Source organism: Amblyomma americanum, chromosome 10 (assembly GCF_052857255.1).
Source record: "Amblyomma americanum isolate KBUSLIRL-KWMA chromosome 10, ASM5285725v1, whole genome shotgun sequence".
Taxonomy (NCBI): Eukaryota; Metazoa; Arthropoda; class Arachnida; order Ixodida; family Ixodidae; genus Amblyomma; species Amblyomma americanum.
Genome location: NC_135506.1, coordinates 62,463,814 through 62,483,020, shown reverse-complemented (window position 1 = coordinate 62,483,020; position 19,207 = coordinate 62,463,814). Strand labels below are relative to the sequence as shown.

General features: G+C 44.5%; 2 protein-coding genes across 7 annotated transcripts in view; one reads left to right on the top strand and one right to left on the bottom strand.

Moving 5' to 3' along the window:
- Tdh (L-threonine dehydrogenase) overlaps window positions 1–6,292 on the top strand; it is a 57,870-nt gene extending 51,578 nt beyond the window's left edge. For 4 of the 6 annotated variants that reach the window (XM_077640799.1, XM_077640796.1, XM_077640794.1 and 1 more), the window contains 3 exons: window positions 840–1,106; window positions 2,010–2,191; window positions 3,426–5,271. In XM_077640799.1, the coding sequence (XP_077496925.1) occupies window positions 840–1,106; window positions 2,010–2,137 (395 nt within the window). In that variant the 3' untranslated portion in view covers window positions 2,138–2,191; window positions 3,426–5,271. Of the gene's footprint in view, window positions 1–839; window positions 1,107–2,009; window positions 2,192–3,425 lie in introns of all 6 variants that reach the window. The other 2 variants (XM_077640797.1, XM_077640798.1) reach the window with 1 other exon arrangement.
- A 1,202-nt stretch (window positions 6,293–7,494) lies between these two features.
- The window catches only part of LOC144107679 (DNA primase large subunit-like), a 31,408-nt gene continuing 19,695 nt past the window's right edge, over window positions 7,495–19,207 (bottom strand). Inside the window, exons 10-12 of the mRNA XM_077640793.1 lie at window positions 10,346–10,508; window positions 8,834–8,956; window positions 7,495–7,661 (exon numbers count right to left, since the gene is read on the bottom strand). Coding sequence (XP_077496919.1) covers window positions 7,633–7,661; window positions 8,834–8,956; window positions 10,346–10,508 — 315 coding nt within the window. The 3' untranslated portion in view covers window positions 7,495–7,632. The remainder of the gene's footprint in view (window positions 7,662–8,833; window positions 8,957–10,345; window positions 10,509–19,207) is intronic.

Sequence of the window (19,207 nt, the reverse complement as noted above, 5' to 3'; positions counted from 1 at the left end):
GTTTAGCATGAGGACGATCACCAGCGAGAACAGGCTCAAAAATGAAATTCCACACAGACACCTTCGGGTGAGCCGTGACGTATGACTCACGTGACAGCACATATTCGTCTTCAATGTCGGCGGCTATCAGGATGGTGATGAGACCAACCAGAGAGATTTGTGTTCTTAGTCTGCAATCGTCGCTCAGCATAGCTACTCGGTCCGAGCTGCACATGCGCATAACGTCACCGAGAATGCAGTTGGTGGCTCTACTACAAGGCAGTGCTGCGGATATCACATGCTCCTGTGTTCCTATGAGGGTATTATTAGTGCCTCATGGAGAATTGCACAAGACCTATAGCTAATGCTGAACACACACGAACAGCAACTGGCTACGCCCCCACTGTTGTGCAGGTCTCGACTTTCTGTTCCCTGTGTGCACACATTGACTAGGTGTAGTTTTTCATACGAGATACCAAAAAATGCTTCTTGCAAAATTTCCACAAACCCGTTGCAAATGGCGGCCCTGAACACACAGTCTGGCCTGATATGAAAGGGAACAGCTGGACAACTTGCATTAATTGAAAAGCCCACATTGCCATTACCTCCGAGTCGAATTTGAAAAGTGTAGCAAGACAAACTCTTCAGAATGGAAACAGCCATCGACAAGCTAGTGCAGAATTTGCACTTTGGGGGGAGGGTTCGGATTGAATGCTACAGATGTTCTCTTTTGAACTTGCGCCATACTCTAAGAGGCAGACTTCTGGGCATCTGTGGGAGAGGGAGGTGTGCATTAATTCTTACCGTACACCTGGTATTGAGACTGTGTCCTTCAGACAATCCTTGCTTCTGGCATGCAGACTACGCAGTCCAGGTGTTCCACGATGCCCTGAAGCATGGCAAATTCACCTGCTATCTGGGGCCCGACACGCGCCTGCCCATGATCTACATCACTGACTGCCTGCGTGCTCTTATGGAGATGATGGAGGCTCCTTCAGAGAACCTCAAGCTTCGCACCTACAACGTCACAGCCATGGACTTCACGCCCGAGGAGCTCTTCAAAGAAGTAAAAAAGTTGGTGCCCGAGCTGGAGATCAAGTACAAGCCAGACGGACGGCAAGAAATCGGTGAGTCCAGAAGCGATAATAGATGACACCTTTAGCATACTGCGTGCCACCGTATACCGTGTTACCGCTACCAGAGTACTGGGAGCCCATGCTCCATCAGTGCACATGTGTAAATCACCCTTAGGGCACCAGATGGCGCCAGGTGCCCTGCAACTGCACGGACATTTGCCACGTTACAACCAGTCGCCACAAGCACACTGGCGGTGGGCGGGCTCCCTGTACTCCGGTAACGCTAACACGGTATGCTAAAGGTGTCTACTGATTGCAGTAGACAAGAAAAATTTATGCAAGTATTGCCACTAAGCTACCCGCTAGCGTCGCCTCAAGTGCGAAAGTGCCTCCGAAGACGAACCTCGTACAGTATTGCTTGTTGGAAACGCAAGTGATGAAAAAGACAAGAAACCCTGGAGCTGTTTAAAGCTCGCTATTATTCCTTCTGCTCCCAGCAGTTTCAAAAAAGATGCTGCATATTTCCTGCAAATGCTTCTTACAAAATACACGTAAAACTATTTGAAGAACGTGCCTCTGAATGCTATAAGCATGCGCTCGACATTGGTAGTCTGCAAAATTCAAAATATCTCAAATAAACGATGCTCTGTTCGCAGCGGGTTTAACATGCTAAAATGTGAACAGCTAGTGAGAAAGTTTTTATTTCACGGAACTCGAAATTACTCCAGACTGGTGTAAGCATCTTGGGTTTATCAAGAAAAATTGACTGGAGGAACTTGCAGTATTCCTTAAGCAGAATGCAAATTCGTAGGTAACATTAAGACTGCGGTTTCCTTTTTGTCAATGTAATTAGCATCGACTCCCTGGTAGCAACAAAGTGATATTGTCAACTCTACACTGCAAGCTCTTAGCCTTGCATTATTATATGAAACTCATTACTGTCACTGTCCACAGCTGACTCATGGCCACAAGTGTTTGACGACAGCAACGCGCGCCGAGATTGGGGCTGGAAGCCGACCTACGACCTAGCTGAGATGTGCAAGGTCATGGTGGACAACCTAAGACCCGTCTACCAACGCTGACACATGAAACTGGTGGTTTAGGGAGATTACAACCATCATTTCGTTCGGAAACAGGTAAGTGTTATGCAACCTCCTTTCACTATAGGAAGACGGTGTGTCATCGAGTGCAGAAAGCAGAGCACCAGTGTTTTCAACGGAACTGTAGTTGTTTACTGCAAAATGCCACTTCGCAGCTATCTTACCAAATGTTCGCTTTCTTGGTCATTACGCTGCAGGAGGGAGCCCGGTTTCATCGGAATCTGCCACAAATTTCAGCGTATTAACATTTCTGACAATGTTGTGTCAGAAACGCAGCATGCCAATAACATCATCATCACCTCCTAAAGCAATAGGCTGCCGGCGTTCACTGGCGTTGACAACGTTATGGCAGATACGTGGCACTGGAGCAAACGGCACGGTTGAAGTGTCCACCGAGAAGTGAAACATGCTGTCACATTTACACAGAAGAATTACTTAGGTGCCTCCACAATTTTTCGCTTTGAGCTGCACATGTGCCGCCATGCCATCCCGCGGGGAGGTACGTCCTAGATTTAAATCAACTTTTGTTTTTTTTGGTGGGGGGGAGGGCAGCAAAAAGGGGTGAGGGTCGACATATCAGCGGCAATATAGAGTAAATATTGCGTGTTATGACCTTTGCAGTGTGTTTAGGACATGTTCACAATTTTTGTGTGATTTTCACACCCTCGTTTTGAAGCCTTAAAAGAAAGCACAAATTACATGAGCAAGTACGGTATTTTAGAGTAGTCATGCTTTGATATTCCTGACAGTGGGCATGCGGTACACTATGATGGATCTCCGAAAGAACGTCATTGCGATGCAGTTTTCACTTAAAAGCAAATGACCATTGCCCATTTTTTCATCAATTAAACTTGCTGCAGTTCAAACGTGTTTGTGGAAGTTTCTTTATTTTATTTTTTGTACCCATTCGACTTTTCGACCTTTGGATAATTCAATCCTTTTTTTCCAGTCCCTTGAGGTCTTAATATGGTTTTACTCTATTGTGAAATCAGTGCATTACTGATGTTTATTCAACCAGACTTGAATAACATATCACTGCCTTCCACCCATATTTTGTGTTGTGCGAAAGCTTTTAGCTCCATTTGCATAGAGAAATAAATCCAAAATAATATTTGCATGCATAGATATCGATAGAGCAAATCACATTTGCTTTTGGATCATTTTAAGATGCACTACTGATAATTCACACAAAAATCTCTGGTACCTTGAAATTTGAATTTATGAGGATATACGTTATAAAACCTTGTTTGCAATTCTCTTCTCACTGCAGCACAACCCAAGAAGGAGTCTGCAAGTTCTTGGCTGGTGCTGTTTCCGTCTCGTGACATCCATGTTCCATCCGTCCACTGCCATTGGCAGCGTGGCATCGCCATCGTGGTTACGCGTGCATTTGGTCCCAGTTCTTGTGTACAGCTTTTCACACTCTTACTCGAATGTCTACATGCGACAGGATGGAACATGGCAGAAACTGCAAATTATTTTTTTTTTCACAGCTTTAAATGATGCCACACGAAGTCTCCTTGTGCTGAAGTTGGCGTCGACTTCAGATAACTGCGAGGGAGCCTCATTACACTGTTTAACAAATTCCATGCAGTGCTATGGAAGCTGGAGTAGGGAGCTGTTTAACAAAAAAAGAAAAAAGAAATTGGCCTAACACCTGCCCTGGTACTTTTTCTGGTCATTCACACAGGGGTCAGCATCAGTCTTCTCAAAGAAGCTCGAAGGGGTACTCCATTGGTTAGCTCAGCATTGATTAGAAATATCTGTGACGCACACACTTCTTAGTATTCGGAACCTAACCACAGAGCCATATGATGACAGTTCATTTTCTCTGAAAGAATATCAAAGCCACGCTTTTGTCTCTTGAACAGCGCTCCAGGTTGCATTTTGTACTGGAAATCCTGGTTCTGGCAATCATGATAATTCCTGCCTTTTGTAGCCCTGTCCTGTGTGCAGATATCAATTACTCATACTTAGCTTGGAGTCATCGTCTGCAGCTTCTGACATCAGGCAACACAGCACATTTCTAATTTGCTGTTCTGCTGGTTTGAAAACAACATTATGAATATTTGAGGCAAACAAATGTACTGACCCTTGCAGGGAAGGCACAAACTATGATAGCCATAATACATACAACTATAAAAATTGGCTGTGGTTTAGCCCTGGCTAAACCTGGTTGAATTGCGAAAGCTCGCTTAGCTGCTTCGGCTTCTCATCGTTTTCGCAATCGTTCTTCTCGTTGTTCCTCTGTTTCCCAGGCACATTGCAACCTCTCTCTCTCATTCTTCCTAGCTTGCTTAGCTTTCGCCTTAGAATTTAACTGTTCCGAAGCAGTAGAGCAACTAGATCCAGATATAGACTCTTCGTCGGTAACTTCCATGGCGAGGCTGAAAAACAATGTCACACCAACTTGCCCAAGCTTCTACAGAGACTGATCAACCAACGCGTAGCGCACCGCTATATATCCCAGTGAAGCCACCACGGAGCAAGCGCAAGGCGACGAGGTCGTCATATCAACGGAGAGACCACCTGCTAGGCGTGGCACCAGCTCGGGGGCGACGGCACACGCGACGAGCGGCTCCCTTCTAGCTGCGGCGAGGAGCAAGCTGACGTCACGCGTCGTCATAGCAATGGAGAGAGCTGACGTCACACCACTTGCCAAGCGCAGCGCCGGCTCTGGGGGGAGCACGGCATAAGCGACGGGTGATCAGACCTGGCGTAGTATTGCTTTCGCAATGATAACTTAAATCTGCAAAAAGAACACCACAGCTCCTGTTTAAAGAGAACTATCTTTTCAAAAAGTAATGCATCCGATCAAGTAAAGATGGCTACACCAGACTTATTTTTCATGCGCCTTCATTCTGCAATGCAGCACAGAGTCATTCAGAAAGAGCACAGATGACATTAGTGAAGGCTTTCAACTATGCCCGGCACATCAGGTGCACGGCAATATTTGCCATAAGGCAATGTGATAGGCTGGAAGGTTCTAATTCTGCATGGCTCAAAGGAAGTCGGCAAACACATGTATGCACAAAAATAAAGAAGCTCAAAGACGAGAATATGCAGTACTTCAAAAGACAAAACTTACTGGCCTAGAAATAAAGAGGACAACTAAAGTTTGAAGGAGGCACATTTGACTAGCCTCAAGACCTCTCCTACCAGTGGCTATACCAGAAAAGAACTTGTCAAAATGATTTGCCCAGAGCTCAGAGGCGGCAAGGAGTGGCTTCAACAAAATGCTTTGCAAATGCCTCGCAAAATGCATGAGGGCTAATATTTTGTGGCATGTCTGTCAAAGTGTGTGCCTTATAAAAGTCTTTCAAGGCGTGTCTACTATCATGAACCATAGCTTGTGTGGCAAGTTTGTTTGTCATACTGAAGCATGTATTTACAGAACACCAGATACTGCTACCAAGTTTGTAGGATAGCTGGTGCTTGGAGTGTCTGCCCTTTGTGGAGCCCTGCAACACAAACTGAACATATGCATTTTTTTGTTGGTTGCCTAGCATGGGATGCCATAATGCTGTCACCATAAGTACTGAGATCGATACTGAGGAGCACCTATTAAACATTTTAATCAGCTCAAGAAACCATGATTTTAGCAAGGGACTCCATACCTTAGAAGGCAGTTTTCAGCAATGAAAGTGTTGCAGGGCTCTATAGGGCAGCCAGGAATGCATGTCACATGAATCGGGTTCTTGCTATATTTCTTCCCCTTTTTAGGAAGGGGCAAGATGCTGCAATGGAGAACTCTTTTTTTTCTGCATTGTGCATGTCATAAAACTTGCGATGACTTACACGTGCTAATTAGAAAAGAACATATACTTTCTGTAATTGACTGTACCATTTTTAAGTTCACTGAAATTCAATTAACAGAAAAAAAATGCTAGACTGAAGCTCTAGTGTAGCAATCGCTGCAGGAAAATGAATCGAGCAATCTCAAATCCGAAAGAGTTTATAAAATGCCTATGGTACAACTTAGTGATGCATGTCGTGGGCACATTCAGACTAACAGTGAAGAATGACGTTTTGGATACATACTTAGACTCTCAGATACGTATTTTCCATCTTGTGGACAGCACTGTTATGTTCCTTGTGTGTTCATGGCGTCACAAGCTCTTGCTGTTCCTACACTTTCGACAAAAAAATTGTGTTCTAGAACCCTGTATCGTTGCATTTGTGGCTTAATTTTAGAACTTTTTAAAAAGATAGTGCTAATGGTCCCATTTCACAGAATAGCGGGCATCACCATCATTCGCCTTGAACAAAAAATCCAAGCGGAAGCAAAGAATTAATAAAATTCGAGGACAGGTAAAAAAATGCTCAGATTGATGCCAAATTTCTCAGGGAGGTTCCTGTGATCAAAGAAACGTAATTGAGCTGCAAAGAAAATTTTGTGAATTTGGGTTTGTGTGGGATCGAACTAGAGACCTTCAGACAGGTACGCTGCCCATAGGCCACAAAGGCTCATTGGCTCATGCTGTATAAAGATGGACCTAGCAAATGCGTTGCAGTCTTTGACTTTGTGAACTGTCTTAGAAACATGTACTGATTCGTACATGAGTAATTATGAGTATGCTAATTAGGAATTAGGTCATTGTGTGAGTGCTGAGTAGGCAAATCGCTTGCTTGTCTGCTCTTAAAGGTGAAGCATAAACGTCACCCAAATGTTTTGTTACCGGTCTCTTTCAAGACATGGTTTGAGACAACATGCACTCCACTGAACAGACTAGGAAAGCAGTGAACTGTAAATCTTGTCAATCATGCAAACTTTAGAGGATCACTTCTGCCTGCTGTCGTATTGTGACACTCTGCAGTATCTGCGGTTTGAAGGCTTTCGAAATGCCGGCTCTTTACAAGTGTTTTTATGCTGAAAGTGTTGCTAAATGTGGTTTTAGTTGCACTTATGATTTACTTTACTAGTGGTTTTACTTGAGTGAGGCACTTTGCAAGGTTTGTGCTTTTAGTTTTCAGCTTTGAACCTGCGTTACTTAGCAACACCGAGTCATAGTTTGAGAGGATTCGTTTGCTAACCATCCCAACAAAAGGTAGACCACTGAACGACTGGTCTGAAATTTTGTATTTTTGAATACACAGTATGTACTCTCTGAAAATATAAGCTGTAAGCGGCCATACAACAGCTAACTGCAGTAAGTGATTCACTCTCTTGTATAATTGAGCACAACACTCGAAGGTTGCCAATACGTGATTTGTGAAGTAATCTGTTTGTTGAGTATGTTCCTGCAATTGCAGTTCTATGTCATACAAATCATGTGCTTTGAGATACGAGCAAGGGGACAAGACTCGCAGCTTCCTATGTGCCAGCAAGAGACATTCCATCTACAGGAAGGAGAGGCACGTTAAAACAGGATATTTATTAAAAACTGCTGAAACCGTTCTTCCCTTGTCCTCTTTCTTTTACCCACGATACTATTCATAATAAATACAGGTTACACAGCTAGAATAGTGCCTTGCTGCTAACACTCCATCATCGATTCCTCTTGTGCTGCAACCATACACAGAAAAAAAAGAAATGTCAGTAAAACTGAAAAGTAAATTACAACTAAAATCGTATAAGTAATAAATGTTGTCTATTTAAAGTTAAACAGTAACTTTGCCGGCAGCTCTCGCATGCAATCTATAGACACATCAATCACGCTTTTGAGATAGTGGCGGTGGTATACTACGGCAAAAAACCATGATTTCGCACAATGTTTCATGCTCAGCAATGCCAAACTAACAGCCATTTTTTTAAAATTGTCACGATAAATGTGTTTGTGATGTTGGGCATGCTACCTACCGGGGCTCTATTCCCCGGGTGTTTCTCCAAATCACAAAAGTTTCTCATGGAGTCAGACATGCTGCCATGTGTGCTAAATTTGCTTACTAATACAGTCGTTCAAACCAGACAGCCTGGACAACTCTACATGAGAAAGCATTCTGGTAGGCAAACGCAAGCAAACAGCACACTGCAGCAAACTACAATGAAGACAATGCACCCGGTCGCCTCCAGTAGATTCACACTGGAAAAACTCTTAGATTGCCGTATTCCCCTCTCCCCGCCAACGGATTGGAAGGTACTATACGGCTGCCACTGCCTGACGCTCCAACCATGACAGTAACGTTTGTGATGCCCTGTGTATCTGCCTTGGCAAGATTATTATAAATGACAAAATAAACTTCTGCCAAGTTTGCAAAGCTAGTTTCAGTGATATTGTGAACAAACACTAGGAAGAAATTGGAAACAACTGTTTTTGTAACTCGTTTCAGCAGAAACCTACACATGTATGCAACTCCTAGAAAACAGCTCAGGTACTTAGGAGGCTGCTGCTCTATGCAGCTCCCTGCAAATTTTTGTGCTCGCTTTTGTGGCAACATTGGGTCATGGCAGCCATATTACTTCCATGCCCGGCGGCACAGGGAAAAGAAATGCGGTGGTCTGAAACATTTACAGTGAATTTAGCCTCCAGCAACCACAAGCGCCCCCTATGTTTGTAAACATGGTGTGTGTCTATAGGCCAGGCTAGTTACCGCAGCATGCTTCATTAGAACACGGCACAACATAGTCGATGCAAGGAATGAGAAGACGAACACAGGTGAACACAGTAAGATGGCAACTTTTTGGGAAAGACTGTTTGAAAAGGACCAACCACAATTATCCTGTTTTGTCACTCTTACCCTTTTGCTCAGCACTGGAAAGCATCTCATCCAGGTCCCCCATGTCGTCGCCAAAGTCCTCGACACTTTGGGACTTCTGCGAATAAACTACAGCTTTCTGCGTCTCGATGTTCCGCAACGAACCTGCAGACAGACAAAGCTCTCTTGTGATCTGCTCAGCTTTGAATTGCAAGATGTGTAATAGCATAGTTGGATTATGTGGTCTATTAACTAAGGCTGTCGTCAGCAAATTCCTTGTGCAGTAAAACCAGAGCTTTTAGATCAGTACAGAAACTCCGCTTTAAAAAGTGACCATTTCAGGGACCACCTTCCAGGTGCTTTCGGATTGTGGCGCCATCTGGAAGTGACTGATAAACGTTTTCACCTATGCCAGCGTTATCGTCTGAAAAGCGTTTACTTTTCTGAATGAGCTGGGTACATTACTATTGTACCCACAAAACATACCAGCAGAAATATGGCGACAGACGTGCATTCCTTTTCATGCAATGAGGCACCACTCCAAGTGTCCTCAACTGTAGTCCGAAATGAAAAACCCTACCAGCCCAACCCCCACTTTTGTCATTGAGAATTTAGTTCTTTTTTAAACATCACTTTTTCTTTGCATGTTCCTCAGTTTCGTGCTGTCCGCAGTGCAGGCCTTGGCAGTGCATCAAGATGCTGGGTGCTGATAGCATCACAGCATTTATTTTTCGAGGAGAGCTCTTCCAAGGAAAGGATGGGGGGAGGGGGGGGGGGGGAACAGACTTGGACAATATTAACGATAGCATTCAGCCCAGACGTAATAAAGACTGCCTCACGAATCAGCATAGTAATAGAGGATTTTATCTGCTACTGAAGTTGCCAGCATACGAAAAGGCAAGAAGTGCAAGAGAAGAGAGCGTGTACTGGCACCACTTGCACAGCACTGATGCCAGCGCTCAGCGCACCACCTGAAAGCCTCAACTTTAAAAGAAGCTCCTCCACTGCGTGAGTGTGCAGCAACTGATGCTGTGGTTCGAAACAAAAAGTACAGAGACTCGTTTTGTATCACTATCCTGGATGTGTATATGCTAGAAATCTCATTCACTGCGCAGGCTAAATATATTCAGCGAATTCTGTCCTCTCCGTGATCAAACATGCTCAGCTGACCAGTGAAAAAAATTATCCAATGGCAACGGACACATAAACCAGGGGTTGTCAATAATTTTAGCCTCGGAAAACCCTAAATATTTTCAAAAGGTGCTGCGGGACCCCACACATCCTAGCTGGCATGACTGACTGCAGAGTGAACCAGTCTGCTATGTGCAACTACAGCGTGATTAGCAGCCCTCAGGAAAAAGAAAGGTGGGCAAAGCAAAGATGGGTGTTGAGGCATACATGAAGCAACCCATGAAACCCAAGAGCCCTGCAAAACCTAGTTTGAGAACCCCTGACATAGGAAGGAATGGTGCAGTAACTATCTCGTTTCGGGCAGACACGCGAATCACACTTTTGAGAAAGAGAGTCAGGGAATAAAAAGCTGGACACACGTACCAAACTTAGTGTCATTTGCCGAGCCTTCTCTAAACTGCCGGCTCAGCACGTAGTACTCGTTTGGGTGGCAGATCACTTGGGCGGGTTCCGGGGACTTCTGAGTGATCCGGAATGTTGAGGTGCAAGCCAGCTGGTAGTGGCCCTTCTCCACAAAGCCCATCACCTGCATTGTGGCACGTGACTTGAAATTTCACTGCGACACACAGCTCTGGGACAACTACAACAGTCGTTGAATTTTCGTCCCCCCTCAACACAAATTGGCTTTAAAAACCCATTACTACCTTTACAGTAATCCTGTGTCATTATGATGTTATGTGAGATTTTATGGTACATAAGCAGCTGTGGCTATTATGTGCCAAACATGCTGGTGAAAAGTTGTCACCGAAAAAAAAAAAACTCAACATTCTAAAAAGAATTTACAAGTGCATTGCCTCGATCAAGTAAGCTGTAGTAAAAAGGAAGTGTTCTTCAATAAATTGCAAGAAATGGTTTGTACTTTGGATATCAAGTTTTGGATCAGAATAAAATGGGGCTTACTGTCACCAGGCCATTGTCTATCTCACATGTGGCTTTTGCTTGCACTGTGAGTATGACGTGTAAGGTATCCGCGTGCATCCAACACAAAAATGTGGCAAAATCACTTTAATGAAACATTCTCAGTACTTTCATCCCCCTAAGTTGGATTGTCTCGTCGAAACATTCAAACAGGCTGTCCAACAGCTTTTGAAGCGATGCCAGCTACACCTAACTTGGGGATCCTTAAAGGGGCCCCGAAACACATTTTCAGTGCATTGTTTTGCCTGTTGGTTGCATAGAATGGGTTATAGTGGTGCTATTAGCATTGGTCATACCTCGTGTACTGTGGTTCCTAATATTTTAATTAGCTTGCAAAAACAAATTCGTGGCGCTGATGGTGTCACCATACAGTGGCGGTTTCTAGCAGCGGATATGACATCACTTTGTGCGAGCTTGATGATTGGACAAAGAGTAAATATACTGCAAATTGGGTTAATAACTAGAGATACGTTTTGTCGCGTTTTTGTGTTTTATATTACATTAACAAAACCAGCTTGTTTGCCCTAGATAAAAGCACTGTAAAGCAAGTATTACAAAAATACACCACCAGAGGCTCTGGCTACATTTTGCATCGAAGGACTTTGCACCTCTCTGTAAACATCCTACGACTTAGCACTCAACACTTATGGCTACACTTATGTATCTGAGAGCGGCTTTGCGGAATCGATCCGATTGAGCCATTGCACTCTATAAGCGTTCGTTTCAGTCCCAAGGAAGGATGCGTTCGTTTCGCATTTAGCAGGCAGTGCGCATCGTCAGTTTGTGAAGAATCACAGGGCGGTGGCGCCAGATGGCACCACGTTCCCGTCAACTGCGCGCGCTCCTTGCTCGCCGTGGCCAACCAGTGCGCTAGGAGCAACGGGCGATGGTTGGTGGTAAGCAGTAGCGGTACATGCTATGCTAAATGTGTCTGATATCTTGCGCAGGCTGTCACACCGTGGCAGTATCTCGTGCTTGAGTTCGTATCCATAAGTAAGGGAACGTCACTGATCAGTGTTCCCTTCTGCACCGTCAACGTCACGATGAAGCATCGCTAGGTCAGCTGGGCATTCACATGGTTGTTGTAACCATGCAAACGGCGCTGCCAGCCTTGGCATGGTCGAGTTACAGAGAACAGGCAACCATGGAGTGCAAACTTCTGCCACGTGCTCAGATAGGCTGTTTTGATTGGTCACACTGTTGCCATTGGGAGAGTGAAATGGGAATGGGAAGCTGCGCGAAAATCGAGTTGAGGGCAGCATTTTGTTTGCTTGTATTTTGAAATTTCTTCATTGAATAACTCCCGTTCCTATGCATCGATTCTCTTAATTCTTTTTGAGTCAGCATCTGTGTGACATAAAGAATCCATCTGAAGCGTAACCGGCATCCGTTCAAGCGGTGTTTCGCAGCCCCTTTAATGCCACAAGGAGGCAGATGCACACAAGCTAGGGGTGTGCAAATATTCAAAATTTTGAATACGAATCAAACGTGTTTGTTGTTCAGTTCATAATCGATTTGAGAAATGGCCATTTGAATTCCTGAGTATTCACCAGTGAACAAATCTGCCGACTTTCATAAGGCCAACTATGGAAAGACCACGATATCTGGGCAATTTAACTGAAGATAGAGTTTAAAGTGTCTGGAAAACAGTACAAAGGTGTCCTCATTGCTTTCATCTTTGTCATTTACAGCGTGAACCGGTCAAATTCCGAGCTGCCAGGCTTCGATCTCACACGAAATTCTTTCCCACATACCAAACTGATGAAAACAAGATGGCCGACCACCCGTTTCAAACCATCACAGCACGAAAAAAGGCCTTTTTTCGTTTGATCCTTATATATTGTGTTACGTGTTTAACACCCACGACTAATGACACTCGCCCTGTCACCTTCACACCTCTCCTAGCACCTTGTTTTGGGGGTCTACAGTGATATGTGAAAAAACCCACTAGCGGAATTTTGGATAGGGCTCCCAAGGTGCATACCGGCAGGGCAAGCGATTGTGTGAAAATTCCACCTATTGTATGGTGCACCATAACACACGTACCATTTTCATGTAATGGTAGGCGTGGCAACAACAAGAAGGCCCCTGTCGCCATGCCTCACATGGCCACATTGATTCGGTTTCTCAGTAGAACACAGCTTTCGGATGCCAAGTGGCACCTCACTGGTCATTTCTTTTTATTTTTAGAAGCAATCTCGCCGTTCCGACGTGAATTCTTACTCCCCTCGCTTATGTCTGCGTTGTTCTTCCAGCCCAACGAAACTGCACACTCATCATCGGCAGTTTGCTATTTGTGCTATGCACATTCCTCTCAAGGCTTCGCCACCTTTCTGCATTTTCAGCAGTTTATTTTTCTCGCTGGATGGTGAAAGGGGGAGGGGGTGGCATTATAGAGCTCAACCGTCAGATAATTGGGGCACTTCTTTGGTCCCTTGAAATTCGAATTAATGAGGCTCTACTATCTATCATGTTAACATTAGTTGCCAGTCATGGGTTAACTATGGATTTCATTTCGTCAATTACTTTGCATGACCACATCACAAGTTGTGCACACAGCTACGTTGTCTAATCAAGCACTGTCTGTGGATGTTGTGTTTTACATGGTGCTGAGTCAGCCTAGCGTTGCTTATTTCACCTGCAAAGGCCTTATATAAACTACAACCTTTGTCCGTAAAGTTTTGAGACTGATTTATTTTTTTCTCTAGAAGTGATTCCCCAAAACAAATGTTGGTGCGTATGTGTAGCATCATCTTTTTGGGTTAACCTGAGCTATTTATGTTAATTGCTGTGACAGCCGCTAGATGGCACTACATGTAGAAAAATACGTTGTCACTAGTTGTCTGCGCATTCTACTGTGAGTGAATGTGGAGCGATGGATGTCCACCTCGAGCAGCGTGTAAACGTAAAATTCTGTGTGAAGCTTCGCAACACAGCCACACAGACGTATGAGCTCCTTTGTGACGCTTACGGCAATGAGACATTATCGCGGGCGCGAGTTTTCGAGTGGCACAAGAGGTTCGTTTCGGGGAGAACGTCGGTGGAAGGCGACACAAGGCAGGGGCGCCCTTCAACCTCCACGGAATGAAAACGTGGCTCGGATCAGGGAAATCGTACAGCAAGACCACACCATTACAGTCCGCATGCTATCAGATGCTCTCGACATTAGTAAGACAACATGCCGCCAAATTTTGCGTGAGAACTTGGGAAAATGAAAGCTGAATGCCGGACTTGTGCCGCAGTCCCTCACACAGGACCAGGACACCCGGGCATCAGTGAGCGCTGATTTGCTCTCCGATGCAGAGGAGAATGCTGCACTCGTCGACAGCATCATTGCTGAAAACGAAACATGGTGTTTGCAATACGATCCTCAAACAAAGAGGCAGAGCGCCGAATGGCGGTCCACAAGCTCTGCGGCACCGAGAAAGGCGCGGCGACGGAAGACCAAAACAAAGATGTTGCTGATAGTTTTTTTCAATGCCAGAGGTGTCATACACCACGAGTTCGTCCCACAAGGGCAGGCGGTGAATCAGGAGTTTTATATCCGTGTGCCCCAACACATGCGTGATGCACTGCAACGCCGTCGCCCTGACTTATGGGCATCTGGACAATGGAGCCTTCTCCACGATAACGCAAGGCCGCACACTGCTCTCAGCGAGACAAAATTTCTCGCCAAGCACAGCATTATTGTATTTCCCCATCCACCATATTCGCCTGATCTCTCCCCATGCGATTTTTTCCTGTTCCTTCGTGTGAAGAGAGCCCTAAAAGGTCGCTGGATAGGGAGCGTGGTGGCCATTCAAGACGTCACGACAAAGGAGCTGACAGCCCTGCCAAAAAAAGCGTTTTCGAACTGTTTCCAAGACCTCGAGAAGCATTGGAAGCTGTGTATAAACAGCAAGGAAGACTATTTCAAAGGGGTGCTGCACAAATGATTTCAATGCCAAATTTTTTTTAATGGACTCAGTCTCGGAACTTTACGGACAAAGGTTGTATTGGAAAAAAATATAAGGCCAATAACATTTGCCTATTCACTGTTTCCCACTTTTTTTATACTGAAGAGATAACAAAGATATTCAAAGGCATTTTTCCGTCTTCATATATTTGTGCATGCAAACTGAAGTTTACCACCAGAAATAACTTTGCAAGATAAGCAAACAAAATGTTTTTTCTAACGCCATTCCAAGAAAACTTCCCATTTCCATTTCACTCTCCCGAGTATTCAAATGCAAAGACCCAACTGAAACTTTCTTGCTGCACATGCAATGTAAGTTTGCCGTTTGTGGTTGCCATTTGTGCATGCAAACTGAAGTTTACCACCAGAAATAACTTTGCAAGATAAGCAAACAAAATGTTTTTTCTAACGCCATTCCAAGAAAACTTCCCATTTCCATTTCACTCTCCCGAGTATTCAAATGCAAAGACCCAACTGAAACTTTCTTGCTGCACAAGCAATGTAAGTTTGCCGTTTGTGGTTGCCAGTTCACATTAAATCACTCTCATACAAGCTTGCCGCTCACTGTGTGCTGCTAGGCCTAGTCGATGTTGCATCGAAGCTGAAGGGACAGTGCTTTGAAATTAGCCACTCATGGTTCCAATTTACCGTCAGCGCAATAAGATAATAAGCTACAATCGCTTTCTGCACCGCCTTTGGCAACAAAAGGTTGCTTTTCTTTGACCTCTAAAATTGCCGCAATGAGAGCAGTTTCTTTTGCGTTACGCTTTTTCATTGTTATTTTGTTTACGTATTGCACTGTTGTACGTTCATGTTTATTTCTGTTACGTATAGTGTTACAGTGATGTATGTACATGTTTTGTTGTGTTCTTAATTGCTAATTGGCAATGGTAAATTACGTTGTTGTATGTACCCACTCCTGCTTGGGCCCGAATAGGGCCTGCAGTATTTGTAAATAAATAAATAAATAAAAACAAGCGCAGAAGTTGACCACGTGAGAGCTGCCTTGTACTGAAGATTGTGGGTCGTACATGTGGTGCATTGTTTTAGACAGTTGGCCAAACTACCTATTTGGCCAGTCATGCATCAGCTTGAATCGTTACATGTGCATGTCTCTGCCTTGACTCCAATTCAGAATTTTTATTTGCATCGTGGACCATACTAGAAGCAGTCTCTATTCTGCCAGCCTGTTTTACTGCCTGCTTTTCCCCACCTCAAATACCGTATTTACACGATTGTAAGTCAACCTATTTTTAAAAATTTGAAAATACAAAGTGGGGGGTCGACTTAATATGAAAGCGAAAGCATGACACTATAAATAGAGGCGAGAAAAACAATATATCAGGCATGCTACAGTGTGGTTGCATTTTTGCTGCGCGGCTCCGTCGCATCGCTCCTGGCGCTGGCCTTGAGCAGCTGCTATGTCAATGCGCAGAACTGGCATCCCCTCCCAGAGCACAGCGGCAGCCGATAAGCAGCAAACCTGCAAGCCCCCCAACTCCCCATACGTCTGCAGATTTCGGCTGCTGAAAAGCGGCGGCGGCCCGATAATTTATTTGCGTTCTACTCTTAATAGGCGTTCTCCAAGTTCTTTTTTTTTTTACTTTCAACTGCACACTCTGTGCTCAAGGGAGCGTCGATAGTTGATGGAAGGGCCGCTGTTCCAATCGCGGCAGCACCGCCACTCAGAACGGCAGTGGCGTTGGGAAGTGTCGGTAACCGACGGAAGAGCCGACGCCACTCACGCCTAGTTTCCCTTTGGCTCTGAGGCATTTGACTACTGCCGTCCACGTTTCGCAAGTTTTTAATGTACTGTTTCATCACTCGTCAGTTGTGCTCCGGGTGAGGCAAGCGACCGGCACTCGTTCATGGCTACATTCAGGATAGCTGTTGTTCTTTGCGTCGAAGAAACTAACAGTGCGCCGGAGCTTAAGTTTGACATTTGCAACGGGTGATACAGGTGTGGCAGCTGCAGCAAGGCAAAATTTTCAGCTGTTCTACGTGATGGCATGATGTGGCTGTTTGCGAAGCGCGGGATTTTGCTAAACAACAACGTTAGAACGACGTGCTGTGGGCCCGCAGCAGCGATCCCGATGGCAGCGCTAGTTGGACGATGGCACAAGTGCAGACGAGTAGTCCAGTGACTGGTACATTTTCTACAGTACAGTGACAGTAGTACAGTGACTAGTACGTTTTGAAATGTGCCCACGGGCACACCTGCGCGCGGCAGCGGATAGCGGCTGGCAATAAGTGGCAGCCACAGGGTAATACTATTGCGTTCTGTTATTAAAGGCCAAGCTTAAATGACCTCCATGCCTTTTTTTTTCTGAAATGTGATATGGGAGGGGGGTCGACTTACAATCGTGTAAATATGGTATTCGTTAATGTGTCACTGCACACGAGTGTGCCCCCTGAATTTTCTTATATTTCAGTACATTCGTCATATGAATAAATATGGTACACCTGTAAACTACTCAAAATGTTGACCATGTTGACCAAATAAAAGCGTTGAATACTTGAGAATACAAAATCTAGAAATTTAATTCCTCAAATCAAACTACTAGTATTTTAGAACTTAGTATTAGATTGATATTACGTATTTTTACACCCCCAGCTTTTTATTTTATATTGCTTGTTTTTAGAGGTGTGCGAATATTGAAATTTTCGAATACCGAATATCTGTTCAGCATAAAAAAAATTCAGAAAAAGATAAACAAGCAAACACCGTTGCTCACATTTTTTTCAAAATACTGTATGGCTTTTGCAACTGAAATAAACAAAACTGGACTGCCTGAGCACTGTACTATATAAAAAAAATGATGTGTGCAGAAATCTATACTGCTTAATTGAACAGTATCCAACCTGTAATGTGGTCAGGCAAAATGAAATCCATAACATGACAAGACTGGAAACAAAATAACATGATGGCTAGTAAAACCTCATTAATTCGGAGTTCAAAGAAATGACAGAAATGCCCGGGTTATTCGAAGGTCGATTTATAAAATGCCCCGCGGCCCCGAAAAAAAAAACTACCGAAAATGCGGTAGTCTTATGAGGCGGCTCTATCGTGCAAACACCTGTAATCCCGTGATGAGCACCGAGTTTCGGTGTGCTGGAAGACATCGTGAACGTAAGCGAGTGGGAACGCACATTGACGTCGGAATGGCGAGACTGCTTCTAAAAGGAAAAAAAAAAAAGACCAGCGACGCGTCAGTCAGCGTCTGAAAGCAGCACGGAGCTGAGATTAGACTACTGGCGAATGCGTGGGCCGACAGTTAATTGCCGTTGCCACGGGTGAGTGGTGAGGCTCAGAAAGCAAAACTACGTGGCCAGGTTATTTTTTTAACCTAATGACAGAGGCCCTCTGAACATTGTCACGCCTGCCGTTACGCCCACTTAAGAGGTGCATGGGTTACAGAGCACCATGCAACAGGCGGGATTTTTACAGGATCTCTTGCCTCGTTGTGACACCTCGACTCGCCCCTTCGGTTCGGAAGCCTCACGCGAAATTCCGCAAGTAGGCTTTCCCGCATAGCGTAGTTGACCAAAACAAGATGGCGGTGGTCACGCTCAGAGAGTTATTAAGGCGACAGAACGAATGCCATGGGTGTGGGCATTAATTAGATAACATATTACGGAAGGATAAAAAAATAAACGCGCTTTCGCGTTGCAATTGTTAGAAGCGGGTCGTCCCCCATCTTGTTTGCAGAACGTGTGGTATGTGGGAAAGCCCACTTGCGGAATTGCGCACAAGGTCAAGCCTAGCTGCATCGGAATGTGACCGGTCCACGCGATAAGCGATGGAGAAGAAAGAGAACAGGGCCTTTATATTGTTTTCTGGAACTTTAAACTCTATATTCAGATAATTTGCCCAGATATTGCGCTTTTGCCACAATCAAATTTACGAAAGTCAGCGTGGTATACAATCGTTGCCGAGTATTCGGGAATTTTCGAATGTACGGAAATTCACGAATATCATTTCTCGAATACGAATATGAACCGAATATGAAACATATTCGATTCATATTCAAAATTTCGAATATTCGCACACCTCTACTTGTTTTACACAGTTTTGTTCAAAGCATCCGGGATGATTCTGAAGATATTACAGTAGCCGACGGGTAATTCGGACTTGTAGGATATTTCGGACCTTGATGAGGCACTGTCAGTCACCCCAAAGAAGCGCAGATATATTCGCGACGGATATTTCGGGCTTCAAAAGTCCGAAAGTTCGATTTTTTGGACTAATTCCAGTCACCTGCGGGCCAAAATCGACAATCTTATCGGCTTTTCGCCAGTGCAAAAGGCGTCATCTTGGATTGAGGTGGATTTACGCTGCAGTTAGATTGGCT